The following is a 23,946-nucleotide window of genomic DNA, read 5'->3' on the forward strand; positions in this document are numbered from 1 at the left end:
TCAGCCCTCCGTGGAATGAGTTTGAGATGTGCCGTAGAAGAATTGGATCCCTGTAGGTGAGTCACAGAGGAGAGGGGGAGTGTGGTAAATGTTGTAGTAGCTGGTTACCAGACTATTGTTTTACCCCTCCTGAGACAAATAAACAATGTGGTGCTAAATACTTGTGTGTGTATGGGAAGTCTGTGCTTTACATGTCATCATGCTTTAAAACACACTTTCATCTAAAGGAGGTTGGCCAATGGCAAGGCTGGTCCTATAGCTTATAGCTTATTTTTGTACATATATTATGCGATTTTCATTATGTGATATGAAGATATTGTACCATTGTTGAGTCTGGAGAATATCCATTCATTAGTCTGTGCGATATCAAAGCATGAGTGATAAAAAAATAAAAAATGCTAAGGGTTTTTCTATTTCAATATAAATACTTTCTTATTCAACTATCAGGCTTTGACGGCCACAGCCAGTCATTCAGACCTAATTTAATTTGAAAATAAATGACTTCGGTAAGTGCCAGCCTTCTGTAGGCTTGTGATAAGACTACTGTGTTCATAGGGACTTGAGGTATTTTGAATACTGTATGCAGATTCCATATTTAAACCATTGCCACTGCCTTTTAAGCCAGGCAGGATTGGTTCCTTCCAAACACCATATTAACTCTCATCAGAGGGTCTTCTGTGAGAGAAAATACTTAATCCCTTCTCAATCCAGCATATGTTTTCCTTTGACATGGACAAAGGGCCCTGTATTTGTTACCAGACTTGCCCATTCCTTTGGGTTCAAAGGTGAAGCTGGTCTCAGAGAGAAGCTGTCCCTGCAGGTCAAACGGTTTGACAATCATTGGAGCGCGATGAAAATGTCCTCCTCGTGTAAACCACTGTGCCGTCCATGATCAGTTTATGTTAAAACCTAGTACTTTCCATATGCCGCTATGCTTGAGTTCACAGTCGCCAACACCCAGGGTTCAAATAACACATTGACTATTGCGAGTGCCTTAGGCTGGACCAATTTCTAACATTTACGGGGGTGTCCTGGTTTGTAGTGAGAGTGCCCAGCACCCACGTAATCTGAAACCCCACCAACACACCCCTGGACCCCCCTCATTAACCCACACCTACAACAACATCAAGCGAGCTATTTTGTGTGAAGAGTTTCTCATGTTAAAACAAAGTAGAGCTAGCCTTACAACAAATGGAGCAAACTATTTCTGGTAGGAAACTTCAGTCAGTTCTGTCCTCTTCCTTCAGCTAATGATCAGTCAGTGGTTTGATCTGCAATAATGGAATGAAGCTGCCATGCTACTCTGTATCTCAAATTACAGAGATCAAATGTATGTTTTTGGGGCTGTAACTCTCAGTAGTACTATAATACCCTGTGTGAGTGACTAATATCAGGTTACACTTAGTTGGAAAGCAATGTAGTAGGTAATTAGGCCATACTACTACCACTGGGTAAGCACTGTGTGTGTGTGTTTGTGTGATGTTTACGCCTGGCTGTCGGTTCAGTGTCAGTGGAGCTTGGCAGACATCATTGCAGTCTTTCCTTACTGGACCGCTCGCCGAGAGCAACCACATTCCTGACTGGTGGTTCAAAGGCCAAAGCACCCCACCCCCAATGCACTCACACACATGCACATGCACACACAAAGCATGTGAGCACTAAATAGATTCACACACTGACGCACACACACACGCACACACACACAAACCACATGAGTCCACACACTAACTCAAACACCAGACACATACCAAACAGCAAGTAAAGGCTAAATGTATCTCTTCCGCATTACTTTTGGATCTACAGCAGCTATCATCGATGTGATCGTTGAACAAGGAACAAGCACTCTTAGGAATGTACCAAGCCCTTGCTATGGTAGCAGGCTGTTAGTAGTACCTTGCCTTGACAAACTGCTGCTGTGGAGGTTGAAGCAAGGAGTAGTGGTTTTAACAGGCTTTTGCTAATATAACGGTTATGTCGGATTATAAGAAATTATTGTTATTTCATGACGCAATTCATGTAGCTCATCCCAAAAGGATTGGTCGTAATAATGGATCTTGAAAATGTTGTGGAAGAAAAGGAAGGTCAACACTTTTAATAGTGGTCCTTTGTAGCTCAATTGGTAGAGCATGGCGCTTGTAATGCCAGGGTAGTGGGTTCGATCCCCGGGACCACCCATACGTAAAAATGTATGCACACATGACTGTAAGTCGCTTTGGATAAAAGCGTCTGCTAATTGGCATATTATTATTATTATTATTATTATATCTTCGGCGCCCCCATCCCCCTCCACACACACTCCCACACACATTCACTTCCACACACATTCACAAGGAGCCATTATTTGGGGAGGCTAATCTTGACCAACAATAGATGTGACAATCAACAGACACACAGGCTTAATTAAAGTGACTTTCATTCAGCTTAACACACCTCTGATGATCCATTAGCCACACAATGGCCAGGACAATACTACACTGTCCCAGTGACACACACACACACACACACACACACACACACACACGCCAGGGGGAAGGTTTTGGGTTCAGGGATTTCTTGGAATTATCCATGTTATCTGGATCTAAACAAGGAAAAAAGTTATGTTGGTGACACTTTTTTAGGTACTTGAAAACGTCTTTCTGTAACAGTAAAATATAAACTTTTCTCTCAGTTCAAATACCATCATATAAAAGCGTCTGCTAAATGGCATATTATATTATATTATTATCATAGTAATATGTCTGATCAGATCCATGACATGTTTCTCTGCACTCTTAGCCAGGATTGTTTTTCTTCTCTCCTGCCCTTGTTTCTTTATCTAGGATGACCCTGGGTTTAGCGAGGCAGGGGGGTGAAAGTCAGTGTGACCTTTGGGGCTAACCTCAGACACAAATCACCATGTCCTTCACAGAGCAAGGGAGCAAGGGGACAGAGAACCTTTGTGAAATGGCGATGACCAAAATGTGGCGTTTTTTTGTTGTTGCACAATGAGATGGGTCTTAAGCTGTCTATTCATGGGCCAGGAGCTAAGATCAAAGTGCAAGCAATAATTTGCAGGGTTAATACATTACACAGAGAAAACATTTGTAGGCCTACTTCATATTACTGAAGTCAAAGTTTGTTGAGGAATCTGTGTTTTGTTATCAACATTTTCAGGGGGGATTCAGCTTTGAAATGTAAAGATTTAATGTAGCCTATTGCATAACCTGCCTGTGGGAACAGAGTAAATAAACAAGTAGCTTGACATTTTGCCATAAAAAGCCCAGCCAATGTGATGGGAGCAGATACAGAGCCATGCTAAGAGGTGTCTTGTTTATTTGTCGGAGGGCTTAGAGTTGTTTGGCATGGTCGGCGGTAACTCTGGCCGTGTGCTTAGATTGAGGCCTTGGGGTCATGCCTCTCTCCAAGGAGAGCGAACCTCCACATTATTTTTTCTGTGTGTGTGCGGCAGCCCCACAGCACACTATCTGCTCTTTGACTCCAATGTCCATATAAGGCAGCTGGTGCCATGGCAACCGCAGGGATTGAATAGCAGTGTCAAATCCCTGAGCTCACAGATGACCCCCTCCCCACTCCCTCTCTCTCTAACTCCCCCTTGCTTGTTCTCTTGCTCTGCTCTCTCTCTCTCTCTCTCTCACACACACACACATGCTGAGGAAAACTGAGGGAGAAGGACAAACACACAGACACAGAGAGAGAGGATGGTCTGTGGGGTGGCTTGCAACAGCCAGTCTGTCTAGAGCCTAGCCTTTTTACATTTTAATTCAATTTGTGGACTCTGGAGCCAAAGGGAGAAGAGAAAGCCCTGTCCCTTCCCCCTTGCCTCAGCCACGGGAAGCACCTACACGGACTGAGCACAGGGCTAGGCCACAAGTCATTAGTGCTCGGTGGGAAAGAACTGACAAAAGACTGGAGTATGCGCTTAGAGTAGCTCCACTGGCTTCTGAGGCATGGAAAGGAGGCTTTTTGGATTTCTACCTCATCTGTGCTCTCTATTTTTGGAGCGGCTGAATCAGAAACTGGTCTAGCCACTACCACAAAGGATATTGCTAAAGCCTAGCCCTCTGCAACAACAAACAAGGAAGAGAGGGCACTTCCTTGAGCTGAAGATCATTTTGAAGAGAGCCAGAGAGACTGGTTGATTTAGTTAAACAGAGGGGGTAGATGTAGCCACAGTTGAGACTTAATAGTAGTTATTTGTGTGCCTTGATGATATTGGCACACAGTGAGCCGTGAAAAACATCAAGTTGTTTTGCTAATGGTGACCTGGAAGAGCTCTTTGTCAACCAGAATGTTGTTGGTGCTCAGAGGATTGCTGGAAAACCCGTCTCTTGCCTCGCTCTGTCTGTACCCTCACTCCCTCCGTGGCTGTAAGAGTGATCTAGCAAAAACAAGACATTGACATTTTATATGAATGTACTTCCAAAGGTAAGCATACAAGGCTTTTGTATTATTTATTTATAATGCCAGGATATAAGTAATATATTCCAGAAAGGCAGAAGGACTAGGACTCTACATTAACACTATAAGGAAGGTAAACGACATGACTGTTTTATGAGGGGTGGCCACTGCTTCGTCTCCAGGCATGTGCTAAGGACTAGCGAGGTCCTTTTTCAGCCATTATTCTTGCCAAAGAAAGAAGGCAGTGAGAGAGAATTTCCATCTCTAGTCATGTGCAAAGTGCTAGTGAATGCGTAACCCATTCTAGACACTAACTACCTTTAGCGCTTATCGACAAAAGTATATTCTGTTCCGGGGAGTTTTGTTAAGAGCTTCGGCGCTCGTTCTGAACTTTAAAACGCATGGCTTGCAGTAAGATTGTGGAAACATAAGGACTAGCGTGCTCTGAACACCTGTGTGCAAGCATAACTGGGGAGGAAGTGTAGTTTGTCAACTGGAGGCACACATAGCATATGGATCTGTGCAAAACGAATCTTTTTTATTTGAAAGATTCTTTCTTGCTGATATTAAAGATAAGGGGCATATCAGTATATGTTTCGAAAACCGCTTCGCAAGTGATGATTATTGACGTTTCTTCACGTTAAAACACAGTGTCGGAATTGTCGTTCACACGCAGCCAACCGTGTGCGAAGCTAACCGGTGAAAACCCTAAGGATAATAAGGGTTTTCGAGAGCTAGTGAATGGGATGTGTTTTGGTCCGTCCGAAAATTTGTGTTTGATTCATTGTTTCCTGTGAAAGGTTCTGTTTCTTGGCTGAAGTGTTAACCATTCGACTTCTATAAGACAACCGTCGGAGGACATGGACCAAAGGAAAAAACACACAAAAAGAGTGAATAATTGAAAAAGGAGAAAGAAAAACAGGGGGCATTGGAAGCCACAGGCATGCAAAACAAAAGTTTCTAAAGTGAAAGGCTTAACTATTTCCAGGTCATAGTGAAAGGGGAGGAGACAAAACAGCTCTATTGTTTTTTTTTTTTGGGGGGACAAACATTCTACACCATTTATACTCTTCTATACATTAAAAGAGGGTGTGGGTATTTTTCAAACAGACTATTTTATGTTCCGACACAATTTGAGAACCAAAAAGCCAAACAAATTATTAAATGAGAAGACAGAGAACCTTCAAATATTAAACTCTGAACAGCGGAGCACAAAAGAAAGTCAGAAAGTTTAGACAGCAGCAACCAAAAGCTTTGGCTGTCTCCCATTCCTTCTGTGGTCTGCTAACCAAACAATGGCCATGGTGAGTGGGGGCTGGGGAGATCCCAATGGGGGCACTAATGGGCTGGGGGAGAAGGGCTATCTGAGGGGAGAGGAGGAGGACGGTTCGCCCCAGGCAGGGGGCAGCGACATGGAGGCCGGGGACGAGGACAAGGCATGTGTGGTGGACTGTGTGGTGTGTGGGGACAAGTCCAGTGGGAAGCACTACGGTGTGTTCACCTGCGAGGGCTGCAAGAGCTTCTTCAAGAGGAGCATCCGCCGCAACCTCAACTATACCTGCAGGTGAGACTTAATGGATAATTGTGATGATGTAATTATGGATTCTCAAAGTGGATTGATAATTATAATAGAGCTGCACATGTAACTTTTTGGCCGACCCGACCAAATTCACATAGAAATGTGTGTTATAGATCTGTCATTCTCATTGAAAGCAAGTATAAGAAGTGGTAGATCTGTTCTATGTGCCCTATTTCTATGCTTCCCGTTCTTAAGTTTAATTTTTGAGTGTTTTAATTTCTGTTTTGTACACCAGCTTCAAGCAGCTGAAAATACAATATTTTTGGTTATGGAAAATATATTTCACAACAGTTTAGATGGTACAATGATTATCTACACTATACTTGCTTGTTTTGTCACATAAACTGAAATTAGGCTACCTATTAGAATTTTAGCAACCAGGAAATGGCGGAGTGATTTCTGCATAGTGCATCTTTAAAGTGCTCAAAGCAATTTACATTGTAAGGGGAAAATGCACCTTTTCCTCAACCAAACTGTAACATACACCTGGGTAATTCATATGAATAGCTATGTCACTGATCCTTTATTTCTGATCCCTTAGTTTGTCTGTTATGGATATCCCATCTGTACAAAGCAAATGGATGCAAATAGCTAGAATGAGTCTTGCATTAAAACATTGTTCACTGTGCAGAGCTGTTACAATTTCCCACAGCAGTGTGCATACCGGATTTGTGTCATCCCTCACTTAAAGGAAAATATCCCTCAAAAACAATTTTTGGACTTTGTTTCATTAGTCTGTCTGTTTCATTAGACTGTTGACACAGTCCCAACATTTTTGGCATGTCAGCAATCAAAGTTTTCAAGATATAGAACTTTCAAAATACAGAAAGTGTCACAGTATGATGCGTTTTGCATCATATTTTGAAAGTTCTATATCTTGAAAACTTGATTGCTGACATGCAAAACATTTTAGGACTGTATCAACGTTGAACTAATGAATCAAATACCAAAATACCGTTTTTGAGTGGTATTTTCCTTTAATTGAGAGCCTTTCATGATATGAAAGGTCTCTGAAGAGAACAGCTGAATTAAACATTGTATGACACACCATCATTGTTTATTGGCAGATGTCTTGATTGTCAATATTATTAGTAGAAAACAATATGCAACAATTGAGGGTTGAATATAAACCTATATTGCATTTAATGGTATTGTTCAGCTCTATATTGCGATATTTTGTAATGTACTGTGCTGTTTTGCGGTGTGCCATTTATTGATTTACTTTTTTTTCCCCCATCTGCCAGAAGATATCATACAAATTCATACATTTTCTTGTACAAAACTGGCCTCGAAGTCAGATGATTGAATTTCTTCCCCAATGCAATTTAGTCATCCTTACATCAGCCACTCTGCCCATATGAAAGATCCATGAGCATGATACAATATTAATGCCATGGATCATTTAAGGAAAGACAGTGATTGGGTCATACAGTATATACACAGCAAATTGGCCAGTGTTACCTAGTGTTGATCTTTCAGTGTAACATTTCTAGTGTTAATTCAGAAGTTAAATTAACTCTGTAAGAGTGAAAATAACACTCAGTGGTGTAAAATAACCCCAGTGTTGGTGTTAACAACCAGTGTTGAGTGTGATTGTGTCAGTTTTACTATGCGGAGAGTAAAACATTCCCATCAAAACCACATCCATCATTATCAGATTTCCCAGCATGCTCTACTGCAGGTAGATAAAAGGCTTTAATTACCTACCTGTGAATGCGCACTCTTCTAAATCTCTACTCAATGTTGTTGCTAGCACTTGCCCCCAAAAAGTGTACCATCTGGGTTAACATGGTTGAGTTTACAATAACAGATATAGGTCAATCTCACTGACTGGGGTCTACCATGCTGGTGTCATCCCAGATGATAATAAAAAAAATAACTTATAATTAATGTGTATGTTACCCATTATGACAACCTGAACCTCCTTGCCATCCAAGTAAGAATATAAACCCACAAGTACGTCACAGAGTACATGTAAAATCTGCATAAGTACAATGTAATTACTTGGTGTTACACAGGATTTTGCTAGTTAAAATGAAGTGTATCTTGACGTGTACTTACTTGTAATTATTGTGTACCTACAAAGTACGTTACCCATTCTAGCAATCTAATCATCAGCTTCTGAAAGCGCCATCCAAGTGAGAAAATAAACACACTAATACAACAGAGTGCATATCTGTAATATCTGCATAAGTACAAGGTTGTCGATAGTTCTTACACAGAATGTAGCTATTTAAAGTGAAGTGTAACTTTATAGTTACCTATGAGCAATTTCTATATAATTACTTATTACTCATTACCAAGTGAAAATACCTACAAACAAAAGAGCTTCTACTTTAGTAAACTTTATTGAAACATGAAAAAAGATCTTACATTTCTTTCAAAATAATAAGGATTTTATCGTTAGATTAGTAATTTGATTAATTTGATTAAACAAAGATATATAGGCTCACTCAATAACATAAACATAACTATTTAAGTGGTGAATCAAATCTGTATCCTATTGTATGGTGAGTAGCCTAGATAGCTAGCTAATTTAGAAAAGGGGAGTGTCTTTCTCTGACCTTTTTAACATTACAAGTAACAATGGAATTCGACAATTCTGTCTGACTGTCTTCATCCGTTTGTTTCTTGTAAGCATCCTGGAGTCTGAGACTTGTGGGAATATGTGGTAGAGAAGAAGAATGTATGACAATTTAGCATAGACACTATACATTGCCACTAGTTATCATCATCATGATTTCTATACTTTAGGCATATAGCTAGCTAGGTCTTGCTAGTTGTTGTGTTATCCAGCTAGCAATAATAGTGCTTGTGTTGACACAAGTATGTCTCACGTAATACCCTTGGGGTACGGACACCCTGAGAACAAGGTTCAGGGAAGATAGACCATCGAGCCAGCTAGCGTTGGCTAGTGAGTAGCGACCATAGCATATTTGCCAGCTTTAGGTAGGTAGCTAGCTAGTCAAGGTTAAAAAAAAACTATCTAGCTAGCTAGAGTGCTAGCTAATCCCAAAAAACTCAAGAGATTGCATGGAAAGTATATTATGTAGATGGTTACTAGCTAGCTAGCGTTTTTTTGTTGTTTTTTTGTTCTTTTTATTTTTTTATTCAGACATTTTAAAAAATCAAAACAGGCAGAATTCTGCTAGCTAGCCTAGTTGGTAGGTCCAACAAAAAAAACGACAGCTAACGTTTGCTAACACCAGGCTAGCTAGCTAGCAAATGCTAGCTAACTTGTAACCTATGCTAAATCGTCCAGCAGAATTCATGTATCCAAAAAAGCAAAACAAATTGCATGGAAAACCTACTTACTCTCTCCTGTGTTGACATTTTTCACCAACAACACTTTGTTTCTTTCGCGGCAATCTTTCATGTATGGATTTTGCACACTGACCTTCTTCTCGACCCCTCTGGACAGAACTTGACATGACGCCTTAATTCCTGGGATAAATAAATAATTGCACCAATGCATCTCATCCAAACTGAGAGTGTTCCTCAACAGTGAAACCTTTGCAAGGTTACATGATGGAATAATAGTTTGTTTTATGACAATTTTAAGTGCATTTATAAACCCTTATTCAACCAAGCTTAATAGATGGGTTGGTTGTTTAGCAACAAAACTGACGCATGAGTAACTATGGGGCAAAACAGATAGTTGGCTTAGGTTGTTGACAACATGTAAGCTATATTTTGTCTAATGTTTTTGAAAACATAAATATATTAGCAAAATGAGCACTTGTTGTCGCTCAAATACATTGTTACAGTTGTTGGTTAGCTCGCTAGCGAATTTGAGCCATATTAGCATTGACATGAAATCAGTCAAACACCTCAAAACAAGATATGGTATCCAGAACAAGATGAAACGAGCCACTACCGATTCCCCACATGGCAGTTTCTTGTCATTCTTGCTAACACTGGCCATACAGAATCACAACAACACGCTGACTTCTGCCACATGGAAGCGCGCACATCGTTTTTGTGATGTTGTCAGCTAACCCATCTATAGGCTTACAATTTGGCAAGCACGAATTACTATCTCACAATTTTAACCATAGCTTTTTATGAATGTGTAAAAATTAAAATAAAATATAGTTAAAGTAATTGACACATTGTCAAATGCACCGTTAAATTATTTAACAATGTAAAGTTTGTTTTTATGTGAACCGTTTGTGAACCTGTTTTTGCCATTGGGTCTGGGCATCAGACTCCAGATCTTTATTGCAGAGTTGTGTCAATGAGGTGGTTGGTTTTCAATTGATTTACGCTTATCACATGGTTTGTGCAGGCTGAAATATGGTGTGTTGGGATGCTATCGGAAACATAAACATTTGTAACAAGCATGGTAACAAGCATTCGTTGTTACATCCCTGTTACCACCAGTTATATGAAGTTATTACGGTGTAACTATGAATTATTACAATTAGTTACAATACTTTTTACAGTGTAATTACATATGTAATTACATTGTAATAAGGACCCCTTAAAATGAAGCGTTACCCATTTTTAGGATATTTTCTTATATTTGTGTTTTTGCATGTTATATTTGTGTTTTCGATTGATTGATTAGTCTTATGCTACACAAAGATATATAACATACATTTTTATAAACTAATCCAATCAGTTAGTTAGATTTATTGCACCTGTTACTGAAATGGTTGTTCCAGTTTAAATGGTTTAGGTAGTCTCCTCACAATGTTCCTAACCCTGACAGTCATTGTGAACGCAGGTTGCTGGTGATTTTTCTTCTCCAAATGTTGGATATCCTAACTCTGGTTGGATTCCAATAGGAATTACACATCACTTTGAAAGCCAGCATAATGTGGCTTGCATGTCTGATGTGGCCTGTAAACCAGAAGGTTCCTTACACCGCTGTGTTAGGTTCAAACTTGGCAATCAAAGTAAGGCCTTATGATATATTTATGTATTGTAAGAGTTTGCTGTCCATAGGATCATAGGACTGAAAATGAACGAATTCAACAACCATGTCTCTGTCACCAACAAATATGGTGACGCGTGATAACTTTATAATTCACTCGACAAGGCAAGGCACACTGGGAAATTATATTGGGGGCGTGGCTTTCAATTCGTTGTTTTTGGCCACTCATGAGTGGAAGTGTTGCACAAGTTGCTAACATAAGAGCATGTGGCATTAAACATGTGTAGATATTATTGTAATGTCCTTAATCCAACATGAGTGACCTTGTTAAGAGATACTGATCTCTTTGCGTAATGGTTAAAAATACTATATGAGGTGTTTTTGTGTAACACCATTGGTACAAACTATATACACTTCCTAGTGTTAAAAATACTATATGAGGTGTTACTGCATAACACTAAACGTGTTAATTCCTTAACACTGACAAAGTTTAACAGCATCAGCACACTTTTCAGTGTTAATTTAAAAGTAGAGAATTGGCCGTGCACTTATATAACCTGGTTCTGTAAACCAGCTTATAGCTATAATATATTTAAATAGAAGCTTATTTTGAATCACATCGTGTTTTATGCTTCAGCTTTTTACAGCTACCCTCTATTAATGTTATGCAATCATTTAGATATGGTCTGGTAACTCACAACTGCCTGGGAATGTTTTATATCACATTGAAGTGACCTTCCTCCATTAAAGTGATGGTACACATACTGTATATGCTACTATAGATTTCTGCCAAGGGTTATGTAGCTGTTGTAAGTGTCAGCTAAGCTAAATGTCCTTATCATTTGTGGATGGCATAGCAGTGATGACATGTTTTGATCTTATATTTCAGGTCGAATCGAGAGTGCCAGATTGACCAACATCACCGTAACCAGTGCCAGTACTGTCGCCTGGAGAAGTGCTTTCGAGTAGGAATGCGCAAAGAAGGTACTTTTCCTGTCCACATACAATAGAACACCTGCATATATAGGTTTCTGTGTAAATTCATGCAGAATATGTTTATGTTGACTTAAGATACATGAACTCCAGGCAAGAAGAGACAGTGTAGATTTCTGCCCTAAAAAAACAAGTTTATTTCAAAGTTATTTTTTTTTACCATTACATGGTCACCCACATGAAACAATACTACAGTTTATTATAGAAGTATTATCCCTCGATCATGTGTAGTACTACCTATAGAATGTTCTAGTATACTGTAGAATACTATAGTAAATACTACAGTATTATCCCCCGCAAAAACACTGTAGTAAATACTACAGTAATGTCCGCACAAACACTACAGTCCGCAAAAACAATATATATAAAAAACTAAATTAAATACTACAGTATTTAATTTGCATATACCTTGCCCATTCCCTTCACCCATACCACAATTTGTGCTCAAGGAGAAAGCATCCACTTCTATGTCAAAGATAAGAAAACAAACACACTATAGTAAAACCTACATTAATTTCTGTAAAAACACTACAGTAAATACTACAATCTGCAAAAACACTACATTAATTACTATAGTATATACTACAGTTTCTATACTATAGTTAACTGTAAATATTACAGGATCCACTGTAGTGGTTTTGCAGACTTTAGTCTGCAAAAACCCTACAGTGAATACTATAGTATTTTTTCATGTGGGCCATAGTGCATGTCACATATAACTACCCTGGCCCTATCATAGCTAAGCTTGCCATGCGTGCAGTCTCGATGCAATGCACTTTGTCATTTAATCTAGTGCCTGTGTGAGTGAGTGAGTGAGTGAGTGAGTGAGTGAGTGAGTGAGTGAGTGAGAGAGTGAGTGAGTGAGAGAGTGAGTGAGAGATATACAGGAGCAAGCCACCTGCGCCCCTGAGCACCAGTCATTCACACAGATCACTGTCTGTATCTCAACTGTAACTATAGCCCCAAGTTATGTAACCCAGTATATGCAGTGGTTGGTTGTTTTTCCATAGTCATTTGAATATATATAACATTCCATCTGTTTGGAAGTGGTGATAGTTCCACCGTTACCCTGGTTGTATGTCATCTTATACTTTAGCCTAATGAAGCCCTAAGTAAAATACAGTATCCCTATGCCATTGATATGAAGCATTATTGTAGCCTAAGGTAAAGGGTCTGTAGCTTGAAGCTCAGAACGATATAGCCCACAATGATTTAATTGAGCTGTTGCAGAAAATGTAGAGGAATGCAACTCTAAATGCTGCCTCTTCAGTCTAATATCGATGACTCTGCCTTCCGTTATCTGCATATTAGAGTTGAATTTCCCTTTCCCCCTCAAGGTTAAATGACTCACTCAATGGCTTAATACGTTAACTATGGTTGGGAGCATTATAGCAGTATTTGATATAGCCACGCTCTATTTCATCCTTACAAAGAAGCAAAATCATTTCATTTTCTTTCTGAGAGCAATCAATCTGAAAACAAAAGCCATAATGTCATATTTTATCCCACTTTTGGTAATACAAATCTTTACACAGTAAAAAATGAACTCCAGAGGAGAATTAATCAGAGGAAATGAAATTGTAATGGATAATTCTGCTTGCTGTCTTTGTTTTATTCTTCGAGATAACCTTCAGTTGGAGGATTCTCGAAGAATGCGTGTCCTCCGTTTCGCCCTCTTTTATTGAGGAATCTGTCTGCTCCCCATTGTGCCCACTTTAATCTGGAATTAGATGGTCCTTATCTGGTCAAGACCGTCTGTTGTTAATCTGCCAAACCTCCTACTGCGAGAGAGCATACCCAAATCATTTTCAACTTCTCCCCCCCTGCCCTCCCTACTTTTCACCCCAAATCCTAATCCCTTCCGTCCTCCCCATTTCCCTGCCCCTTCTTAACTCCACCCCAACCCCCCTTTGTGGCCCCATCCCCACCCCAGCAGTTCAGCGCGGACGTATCCCCCCATCACACTCCGGCCTCAGCCCCACGGGCACCCCAGTAGGTGGCGGTAGTGGCATAGGAGGGGCCGATTTCTACAACAACAATGGTGGGCAGCCTGTGTCAGAGCTCATCTCCCAGCTGCTGCGTGCCGAGCCCTACCCCAGCAGCCGCTACGGCCACCAGTACAACCAACAGGGCCAGGCCACCGGCGCGGGAGGGGCCGTCATGGGCATTGACAACATCTGCGAGCTGGCAGCTAGGCTGCTCTTCAGCACCATTGAGTGGGCCAGGAACATCCCCTACTTCCCAGAGCTGCCTGTGTCAGAGCAGGTGGCTCTCCTCAGGTTGAGCTGGAGCGAGTTGTTCATCCTGAACGCAGCCCAGTCCGCCCTGCCCCTCCACATGGCCCCACTGCTGGCCGCGGCGGGCTTCCATTCCTCGCCCATGTCGGCCGAGCGGGTGGTGTCCTTCATGGACCAGGTGAGGGTGTTCCAGAACCAGGTGGAAAAGCTGAGCCGGCTCCAGGTGGACTCTGCCGAGTACAGCTGCCTTAAGGCCATCGCCCTCTTCTCGCCAGGTGAGATGTCTGTTTTATTTTATTCCCACCTTGTACTGTATGTGGATTTAGATGACTGAGTCTGTTGAGATTTGTTTTGACATGCTGATACTTTTTGGCATGCATGTCAGACTTTTCAACCTACATTCTGAGACTTTTTGGCATGCATGTTAGACTTTTTGACCTATACAGTGGGGAGAACAAGTATTTGATACACTGCCGATTTTGCAGGTTTTCCTACTTACAAAGCATGTAGAGGTCTGTAATTTTTATCATAGGTACACTTCAACTGTGAGAGACGGAATCTAAAATCCAGAAAATCACATTGTATGATTTTTAAGTAATTAATTTGCATTTTATTGCATGACATACAGTGGGGAAAAAAAGTATTTAGTCAGCCACCAATTGTGCAAGTTCTCCCACTTAAAAAGATGAGAGAGGCCTGTAATTTTCATCATAGGTACACGTCAACTATGACAGACAAAATGAGAAAAGAATTTCCAGAAAATCACATTGTAGGATTTTTTATGAACTTATTTGCAAATTATGGTGGAAAATAAGTATTTGGTCAATAACAAAAGTTTCTCAATACTATGTTATATACCCTTTGTTGGCAATGACACAGGTCAAACGTTTTCTGTAAGTCTTCACAAGGTTTTCACACACTGTTGCTGGTATTTTGGCCCATTCCTCCATGCAGATCTCCTCTAGAGCAGTGATGTTTTGGGGCTGTCGCTGGGCAACACGGACTTTCAACTCCCTCCAAAGATTTTCTATGGGGTTGAGATCTGGAGACTGGCTAGGCCACTCCAGGACCTTGAAATGCTTCTTACGAAGCCACTCCTTCGTTGCCCGGGCGGTGTGTTTGGGGTCATTGTCATGCTGAAAGACCCAGCCACGTTTCATCTTCAATGCCCTTGCTGATGGAAGGAGGTTTTCACTCAAAATCTCACGATACATGGCCCCATTCATTCTTTCCTTTACACGGATCAGTCGTCCTGGTCCCTTTGCAGAAAAACAGCCCCAAAGCATGATGTTTCCACCCCCATGCTTCACAGTAGGTATGGTGTTCTTTGGATGCAACTCAGCATTCTTTGTCCTCCAAACACGACGAGTTTAGTTTTTACCAAAAAGTTCTATTTTGGTTTCATCTGACCATATGACATTCTCCCAATCCTCTTCTGGATCATCCAAATGCACTCTAGCAAACTTCAGACGGGCCTGGACATGTACTGGCTTAAGCAGGGGGACACGTCTGGCACTGCAGGATTTGGGTCCCTGGCGGCGTAGTGTGTTACTGATGGTAGGCTTTGTTACTTTGGTCCCAGCTCTCTGCAGGTCATTCACTAGGTCCCCCCGTGTGGTTCTGGGATTTTTGCTCACCGTTCTTGTGATCATTTTGACCCCCACGGGGTGAGATCTTACATGGAGCCCCAGATCGAGGGAGATTATCAGTGGTCTTGTATGTCTTCCATTTCCTAATAATTGCTCCCACAGTTGATTTCTTCAAACCAAGCTGCTTACCTATTGCAGATTCAGTCTTCCCAGCCTGGTGCAGGTCTACAATTTTGTTTCTGGTGTCCTTTGACAGCTCTTTGGTCTTGGCCATAGTGGAGTTTGGAGTGTGACTGTTTGAGGTTGTGGACAGGTGTCTTTTATACTGATAACAAGTTCAAACAGGTGCCATTAATACAGGTGACGAGTGGAGGACAGAGGAGCCTCTTAAAGAAGAAGTTACAGGTCTGTGAGAGCCAGAAATTGTGCTTGTTTGTAGGTGACCAAATACTTATTTTCCACCATAATTTGCAAATAAATTCATAAAAAATCCTACAATGTGATTTTCTTGATTTTTTTCCCTCAATTTGTCTGTCATAGTTGACGTGTACCTATGATGAAAATTACAGGCCTCTCTCATCTTTTTAAGTGGGAGAACTTGCACAATTGGTGGCTGACTAAATACTTTTTTTCCCTACCAACCAGTAAGAATTCCGGCTCTCACAGACCTGTTAGTTTTTCTTTAAGAAGCCCTCCTGTTCCCCACTCATTACCTGTATTAACTGCACCTGTTTGAACTTGTTACCTGTATAAAAGACACCTGTCCACACACTCAATCAAACAGACTCCAACCTCTCCACAATGGCCAAGACCAGAGAGCTGTGTAAGGACATCAGGGAAAAAATTGTAGACCTGCACAAGGCTGGGATGGGCTACAGGACAATAGGCAAGCAGCTTGGTGAGAAGGCAACAACTGTTGGCGCAATTATTAGAAAATGGAAGAAGTTCAAGATGACGGTCAATCACCCTCGGTCTGGGGCTCCATGCAAGATCTCACCTCGTGGGGTGTCAATGATCATGAGGAAGGTGAGGGATCAGCCCAGAACTACACGGCAGGACCTGATCAATGACCTGAAGAGAGCTGGGACCACAGTCTCAAAGAAAACCATTAGTAACACACTACGCCGTCATGGATTAAAATCCTGCAGCGTATGCAAGGTCCCCCTGCTCAAGCCAGCGCATGTCCAGGCCCATCTGAAGTTTGCCAATGACCATCTGGATGATCCAGAGGAGGAATGGGAGAAGGTCATGTGGTCTGATGAGACAAAAATAGAGCTTTTTGGTCTAAACTCCACTCGCCGTGTTTGGAGGAAGAAGAAGGATGAGTACAACCCCAAGAACACCATCCCAACCGTGAAGCATGGAGGTGGAAACATCATTCTTTGGGGATGCTTTTCTGCAAAGGGGACAGGATGACTGCACCGTATTGAGGGGAGGATGGATGGGGCCATGTATCGCGAGATCTTGGCCAACAACCTCCTTCCCTCAGTAAGAGCATTGAAGATGGGTCGTGGCTGGGTCTTCCAGCATGACAACGACCGAAACACACAGCCAGGGCAACTAAGGAGTGGCTCCGTAAGAAGCATCTCAAGGTCCTGGACACCTGAACCCAATAGAAAATCTTTGGAGGGAGCTGAAAGTCCGTATTGCCCAGCAACAGCCCCGAAACCTGAAGGATCTGGAGAAGGTCTGTATGGAGGAGTGGGCCAAAATCCCTGCTGCAGTGTGTGCAAACCTGGTCAAGACCTACAGGAAACGTATGATCTCTGTAATTGCAAACAAAGGTTTCTGTACCAAATATTAAGTTCTGCTTTTCTGATGTATCAAATACTTTTGTCATGCAATAAAATGCAAATTAATTACTTAAAAATCATACAATGTGATTTTCTGGATTTTTGTTTTAGATTCCATCTCTCACAGTTGAAGTGTACCTATGATAAAAATTACAGACCTCTACATGCTTTGTAAGTAGGAAAACCTGCAAAATCGGCAGTGTATCAAATACTTGTTCTCCCCACTGTATGTCGACCTGCTACATTTTGAGACTTTTGACTACTGTGCATACTTACATATTCAAACTATTTACTTGCATGCTGGGACTTTTGACTAACATGCTGAGACTTTAACATATGCACTACATGACCAAAAGTATGTGGACACCTGCTCGTCGAACATCTCATTCCAAAATCATGGGCATTAATATGGAGTTGGTCCCCCCTTCGCTGCTATAACAGCCTCCACTCTTCTGGGAAGGCTTTACACTAGATGTTGGAACATTGCTGCGGGGACTTGCTTCCATTCAGCCATGATCATTAGTGAGGTCGGGCACTGATGCTGGGCGATTATGCCTTGCTCGCAGTCGGCGTTCCAATTCATCCCAAAGGTGTTCAATGGGGTTGAGGTCAGGGCTCTGTGCAGGCCAGTGAAGTTCTTCCACACCGATCTCGACAAACCATTTCTATATGGACCTTGCTTTGTGCACGGGGGCATTGTCATGCTGAAACAGGAAAGGGCCTTCCCCAAACTGTTGCCACAAAGTTGGAAGCACAGAATCGTCTAGAATGTCATTGTATTCTGTAGCGTTAACATTTTCCTTCACTGGAAATAAGGGGCCTAACCTGAACCATGAATAACAGCCCCAGACAATTATTCCTCCAACAAACTTTACAGTTGGCACTATGCATTGGGGCAGGTAGCGTTTTCCTGGCATCCGCCAAACTCAGATTTGTCCGTCGGACTGTCAGATGGTGAAGCGTGATTTATCACTCCAGAGAACGCGTTTCCACTGCTCCAGAGTCCAATGGCGGCGAGCTTTACACCACTCCAGCCGACGCTTGGCATTGCGCATGGTGATCTTAGGCTTGTGTGTGGCTGCTCGGCCATGGAAACCCATTTCATGAAGCTCCCGACAAACAGTTCTTGTGCTGATGTTGCTTCCAGAGGCAGTTTGGAACTCGGTAGTGAGTGTTGCAACCGAGTAACCCAACAGCACACATTTTATTGTAGTCCCGAACTAAAACACCTGATTCAACTCATTGAGGGCTTGATGATTAGTTGACAAGTTGAATTGGGTGTCCCGTTTAAAAATAAAATGTGTGTGCTCAAGGACGAGATGAGAAAAACTGTGGTAGTCAACATTGTAATTGAAAGGTCTGCACTGCACACTTACCCTGAGAGCATAACATTTTGACATGTAAATAAAACAATTTTGAATTACCCAAATCAAAAATACCCAAACAAAAGATAGAAATGATACAATGTGTACAAAACGGGAAAACAGAAGCGGTACAACCTAACCTTTTTAGTTGTCGGATACAATCTTTTTCTTGTTGGTGCAAACTGAAAGCAACCGTTCATCTTTATTTAGGGTCCCGTCTCAGTTAAGTACTGCTCCCTCCCACTTTGTCCTCACCTCAACTATCTCTTCCTCCCTTCTTCCCTCTCAGATGCCTGTGGCCTGACAGACCCGGCCCACGTGGAGTCTCTGCAGGAGAAGGCCCAGGTGGCTCTGACAGAGTACGAGCGGATGCAGTACCCCGGTCAGCCCCAGCGCTTCGGCCGCCTGCTCCTCCGCCTGCCCGCCCTCCGCGCGGTGCCCGCCAACCTCATCTCCCAGCTCTTCTTCATGCGTCTGGTGGGCAAGACGCCCATCGAGACGCTCATCCGTGACATGCAGCTCTCCGGAAGCTCCATCAGCTGGCCTTACGTCCCTGGACAGTAACCCCCAAAAGGAAGTCTCCGTCTGGGCAGTGACGACAAGGACCACAGGTTCCTCTGACTCATCAGGATCCATCTGTGTGATCCAATGCTAGCGCCAGCTGGACATCATACATGTTGTACTGCCTCCATGAACTGAGCTCTCCATACCAGCCTAGTGCCAGCTGGGTCTATTGCCAGCACACTGGTGCCAACACACCTATTGTGCACCATTATGGCAACCCAAGTCAGCCATGCCATCCGCATGCCATAGTGACTTACATACACACATTAATGTCCCGCCAATAGAGGTCACTGAAACCATGCCTCATTTTCCACATCTCATTGCCTTTGGTGCAAAGACTTTTGACAACTACATCAGACCTTTGGTTGGGTTTCAAACCAAGACAGAGATCACACTTGGTGAAATTCTGGAGAATTCTGGTAGAAAAGCTTCATATATGCAAACACAAAAGTGGTAAGAGGAAAGGAGAAGGTGCTAGTGGCTGAAATGGAACTGGGACAAGACATGTCACCCAAATCTTCATCGTCCACAGAAATTTAACTCAAAACTGAATTGTCCTTAAAGCTAGAATCCTTACTTGCTACATCCATTTTTGGACTTATAAATTAATGATATATATACCCATTTATTCTGCAAGAATATAACTTATAAATGCCTCATGAGCTTAGTTCAACACCAGAGCCCAAAATATGAGCTTGTTTGTAAAACATGTAAATGTAAACAAACACTGTATAGCCTCAAAACATCATTAAAACTACATTGTTAAAACATACATACAGTATCTCCAGGCCTATCCCTCAGCTTTTTACCAAAACAGAGGCAGGGTACCCGCTTTGTTATTGTTTCAATTAATGATTCTAGCTTTAAAGAGGTTATAGATTTGACATTTGAACTAGTAGATCAGCCAAGCAGATAAAGTGGAGAGACTTACAGAAGGACTCAATAACTGTTTCCACCTATCTCTCATAGGGCTCTTACTTGTTGTACTGGGCAACTTTTAAAACACCACAGTTACACAAATATGGATTGATACCTCACAAGACAACACAATACTATCGACGGATTTCTTCTTAAGGCAACCTCTCTGTCATTGTACAGTTGTACACCACAAACTGCCTTCTTTTCAACGACTGCCTTTTCAATATTCAATATGAATTCGAACACGGCAGTATGAGTAGATCATTCATCTGGACATATTCTTTAAGATGACCACCGTTTTTTTCAATACGGACTGATATTTCAACTACACCTGAAGAGGATGAATGACACGCTGATTGTTGAAACAAGACTCAAGTGACAAAAAGTATTTCATCAAAAAGGTGGTGGCCAAATGGTTTCCCTATGACATATGACCATGTTGAAAACAAAGAGCAAATACAGTTGGTACTTTCAATATGCCAAGAAATCGCATCAAAACCAATTTTAAGTGTAAGAAGTGTATATACTGTAAAGGTGGGGAACCAAAGGCTTTAACATTTTTATCGATGGTATAATTTTTAGATGCCAGGTTGTCCTGCTGCATGTCACAATTTAATTTTGGATCTGTTAAAGTTCTACAAGGTGTTTCATATCTACGAAATGGGATTAGAAAGTAAAGTTCTGTTTTTAATGTTGAGTTCACAGTTTCTTTGTTTAAACATAAATATTTTCATGTGAAAATACCTCTACCATCCCTCGAGATGTGTCAAAAAGATGTGATTCTCCATGGCGGTGAAAATGACACTACTACACTGGTGTAGAACAAGAGGCTACTCCTGAGCCAATTGTGAAACCACCACAAAGCAATGCATTCCAGTAGCTCACTACACAGCACTTAGGTGATATGGGAGTTTGTTGTCATGGCTGTTTGGTGATGGGACTGCTGCGGCCAAAATGACAAGGTGAGTGTGTGGATCGTTTCTCTCCTTAGTTGTGTCAGTTACCTCCATAAGAATGTCAGGTAGATGTGGGCAATATGTTTTGTACTCACAAGCTAATAAGAGATGTAATGAATTATTTGTATATACACTAGATGAGTTTGGGTTATGTGTTGAAGCCACCGCGTCTCGATCTTGGCACTCCCCCACCTTGTTGAAAATATTTTGGAAGCTATAGAAATGCATTTATTAATGTCTACATTCATTTTTGCCACATTTATTATTTTACAGACGCCTTAATTCATACTTTTAAATTACATTATGTGAGGTAAACAAAGTATACTTTTTTGAGATGACTAATGTTACCATCCCTACTACAACAAAAAATACTTAAATACATGTAATTTTGTCATTTAAACATCTAATTGACATACTGTAGAAATCCATTCGTTCCTATGAAGGACTGCTCCTACTGGGGAGTACCAATATGGCCGACCAGTGGCTTCAAAGCCTCTCAATGGCCAATACATAGCATCAGCAATCCAAGATTGATATACAGTTGAAGTCGGAAGTTTACATACACTTAGGTTGGAGTCATTAAAACTTGTTTTTTCAACCACTCCACAAATGTCTTGTTAACAAACTATAGTTTTGGCAAGTCGGTTGGGACATCTACTTTATACATGACACAAGTAATGTTTCCAACAATTGTTTACAGACAGATTATTTCACTTATAATTCACTGTATCCAGTGGGTCAGAAGTTTACATACACTAAGTTGACGGTGCCTTTAAACAGTTTGGAAAATTCCAGAAAATGATGTCATGGCTTTAGCAGCTTCTGATAGGCTAATTGACATAATTTGAGTCGATTGGAGGTGCACCTGTGGATGTATTTCAAGGCCTACCTTCAAACTCAGTGCCTCTTTGCTTGAAATCATGGGAAAATCAAAAAAAATCAGCCAAGTCTGGTTCATCCTTGGGAGCAATTTCCAAATGCCTGAAGGTACCACGTTCATCTGTACAAACAATAGTATGCAAGTATAAACACCATGGGACCACGCAGCCGTCATACCGCTCAGGAAGGAAATATGTTCTGTCTCCTAGAGATGAATGTACTTTGGTGCGAAAAGTGCAAATCAATCCCAGAACAACAGCAAAGGACTCTGTGAAGATGCTGGTGGAAACAGGTACAAAAGTATCTATATCCACAGTAAAACGAGTCCTATATCGACATAACCTGAAAGGCCGCTCAGCAAGGAAGAAGCCACTGCTCCAAAACCTCCATTAAAAGCCAGACTACGGTTTGCAACTGCACGTGGGGACAAAGATCGTACCTTTTGGAGAAATATCCTCTGGTCTAATTAAACAAAAATAGAACTGTTTGGCCATAATAACCATCGTTATGTTTGAAGGAAAAAGGGGGATGCTTGCAAGACGAAGAACACCATCCCAATCATGAAGCACGGGGGTGGCAGCATCATGCTGTGGGGGTGCTTTGCTGCAGGAGGGACTGGTGCACATCACAAAATAGATGGCATCATGAGGATGGAAAATTATGTGGATATATTGAAGCAACATCTCAAGACATCAGTCAGGAAGTTAAAGCTTGGTCGCAAATTGGTCTTCCAAATGGACAATGACCCCATGCATACTTCCAAAGTAGTGGCAAAATGGCTTAAGGACAACGAAGTCAAGGTATTGGAGTGGCCATCACAAAGCCCTGACCTCAATCCTATAGAACATTTGTCGGCAGAACTGAAAAAGCGTGTGCGAGCAAGGAGGCCTACAAACCTGACTCAGTATCACCAGCTCTGTCAGGAGGAATGGGCCAAAATTCACCCAACTTATTGTGGGAAGCTTGTGGAAGGCTACCTGAAATGTTTGACTGAAGTTAAACAATTTAAAGGCAATGCTACCAAATACTAATTGAGTGTATGTAAACTTCTAACCCACTGGGAATGTGATGAAAGAAATAAAAGCTGAAATAAATCATTCTCTCTACTATTATTCTGTCATTTCACATTCTTAAAATAAGAATATCCTAACTGACCTAAGACAGGGAATTTTTACTAGTCAAATGTCAGGAATTGTGAAAAACAGAGTTTAAATGTATTTGGCTAAGGTGTATGTAAACTTCCGACTTCAACTGTACATCAATAGATGTAATACTTGCCATGAAATCATTTATTAATCTCTGAAAACAATGTACAAACCATGGGAAGACTAATTGATCAACAAACCTACTGAATTGTATACGGCTTTCATCAAAGAAAAACTACTGTAAATATCGTTTTTTACAAATGTCGGGAATGAATGTGTTGCATGATCACATTGCAAAACATTATATTTTAGAATGATTTACAATATTTCCTTATAAAAATATGTTAATTGTTATTCTTCATTAAAAACATTAAAGACATAATATTATACAGCACAATAACATGCAAAAGGTAGTGCATAGCTTTTGTAATCTGGAATAGGTGAAAACAGCCTCATCATTTCAATCTACCTATTGTAAATAATCTTCCAAGAAAGAACCATTACAGTGTTGCATCTTGAACCAGTGTGAGGCGACATCAGACAAAGTTCCTATTGTTCATGCTCTTTACCTGTTGTCACCATCATACGATATTCCATGAGAGCATGAGTTGGTGTCTTTTGTCGAGAACTGCTGGAAAATATAGGATAGTGC

General features: G+C 41.3%; 1 protein-coding gene across 2 annotated transcripts; it reads left to right on the forward strand.

The window, feature by feature from the left end:
- The first annotated feature begins 3,638 nt into the window (after window positions 1-3,638).
- LOC121535045 (nuclear receptor subfamily 2 group F member 6-like) lies at window positions 3,639-20,176 on the forward strand. 2 transcript variants are annotated; one of them, XM_045206242.1, is made up of 5 exons: window positions 3,639-4,425; window positions 5,199-5,962; window positions 11,746-11,840; window positions 13,783-14,361; window positions 19,122-20,176. In XM_045206242.1, the coding sequence occupies exons 2-5, from the start codon at window positions 5,694-5,696 to the stop codon at window positions 19,394-19,396; spliced, it is 1,218 nt and encodes a 405-aa protein (XP_045062177.1). In that variant the 5' UTR covers window positions 3,639-4,425; window positions 5,199-5,693; the 3' UTR covers window positions 19,397-20,176. The 2 variants fall into 2 exon arrangements, with proteins under 2 accessions (XP_045062177.1, XP_045062178.1); XM_045206243.1 differs by having other exon boundaries at window positions 13,786-14,361.
- Window positions 20,177-23,946: the final 3,770 nt, after the last annotated feature.

Source organism: Coregonus clupeaformis, chromosome 21, assembly GCF_020615455.1.
Source record: "Coregonus clupeaformis isolate EN_2021a chromosome 21, ASM2061545v1, whole genome shotgun sequence".
NCBI classification, from domain to species: Eukaryota; Metazoa; Chordata; class Actinopteri; order Salmoniformes; family Salmonidae; genus Coregonus; species Coregonus clupeaformis.

Bases quoted from the DNA above. Each gene is read 5' to 3' on its own strand.
- LOC121535045 (XM_045206242.1), top strand. From the start codon at position 5,694: ATGGCCATGGTGAGTGGGGGCTGGGGAGATCCCAATGGGGGCACTAAT. The intron at 5,963-11,745 runs GTGAGACTTAAT...CTTATATTTCAG, and splicing joins AACCTCAACTATACCTGCAG to GTCGAATCGAGAGTGCCAGA. The intron at 14,362-19,121 runs GTGAGATGTCTG...CTTCCCTCTCAG, and splicing joins CATCGCCCTCTTCTCGCCAG to ATGCCTGTGGCCTGACAGAC.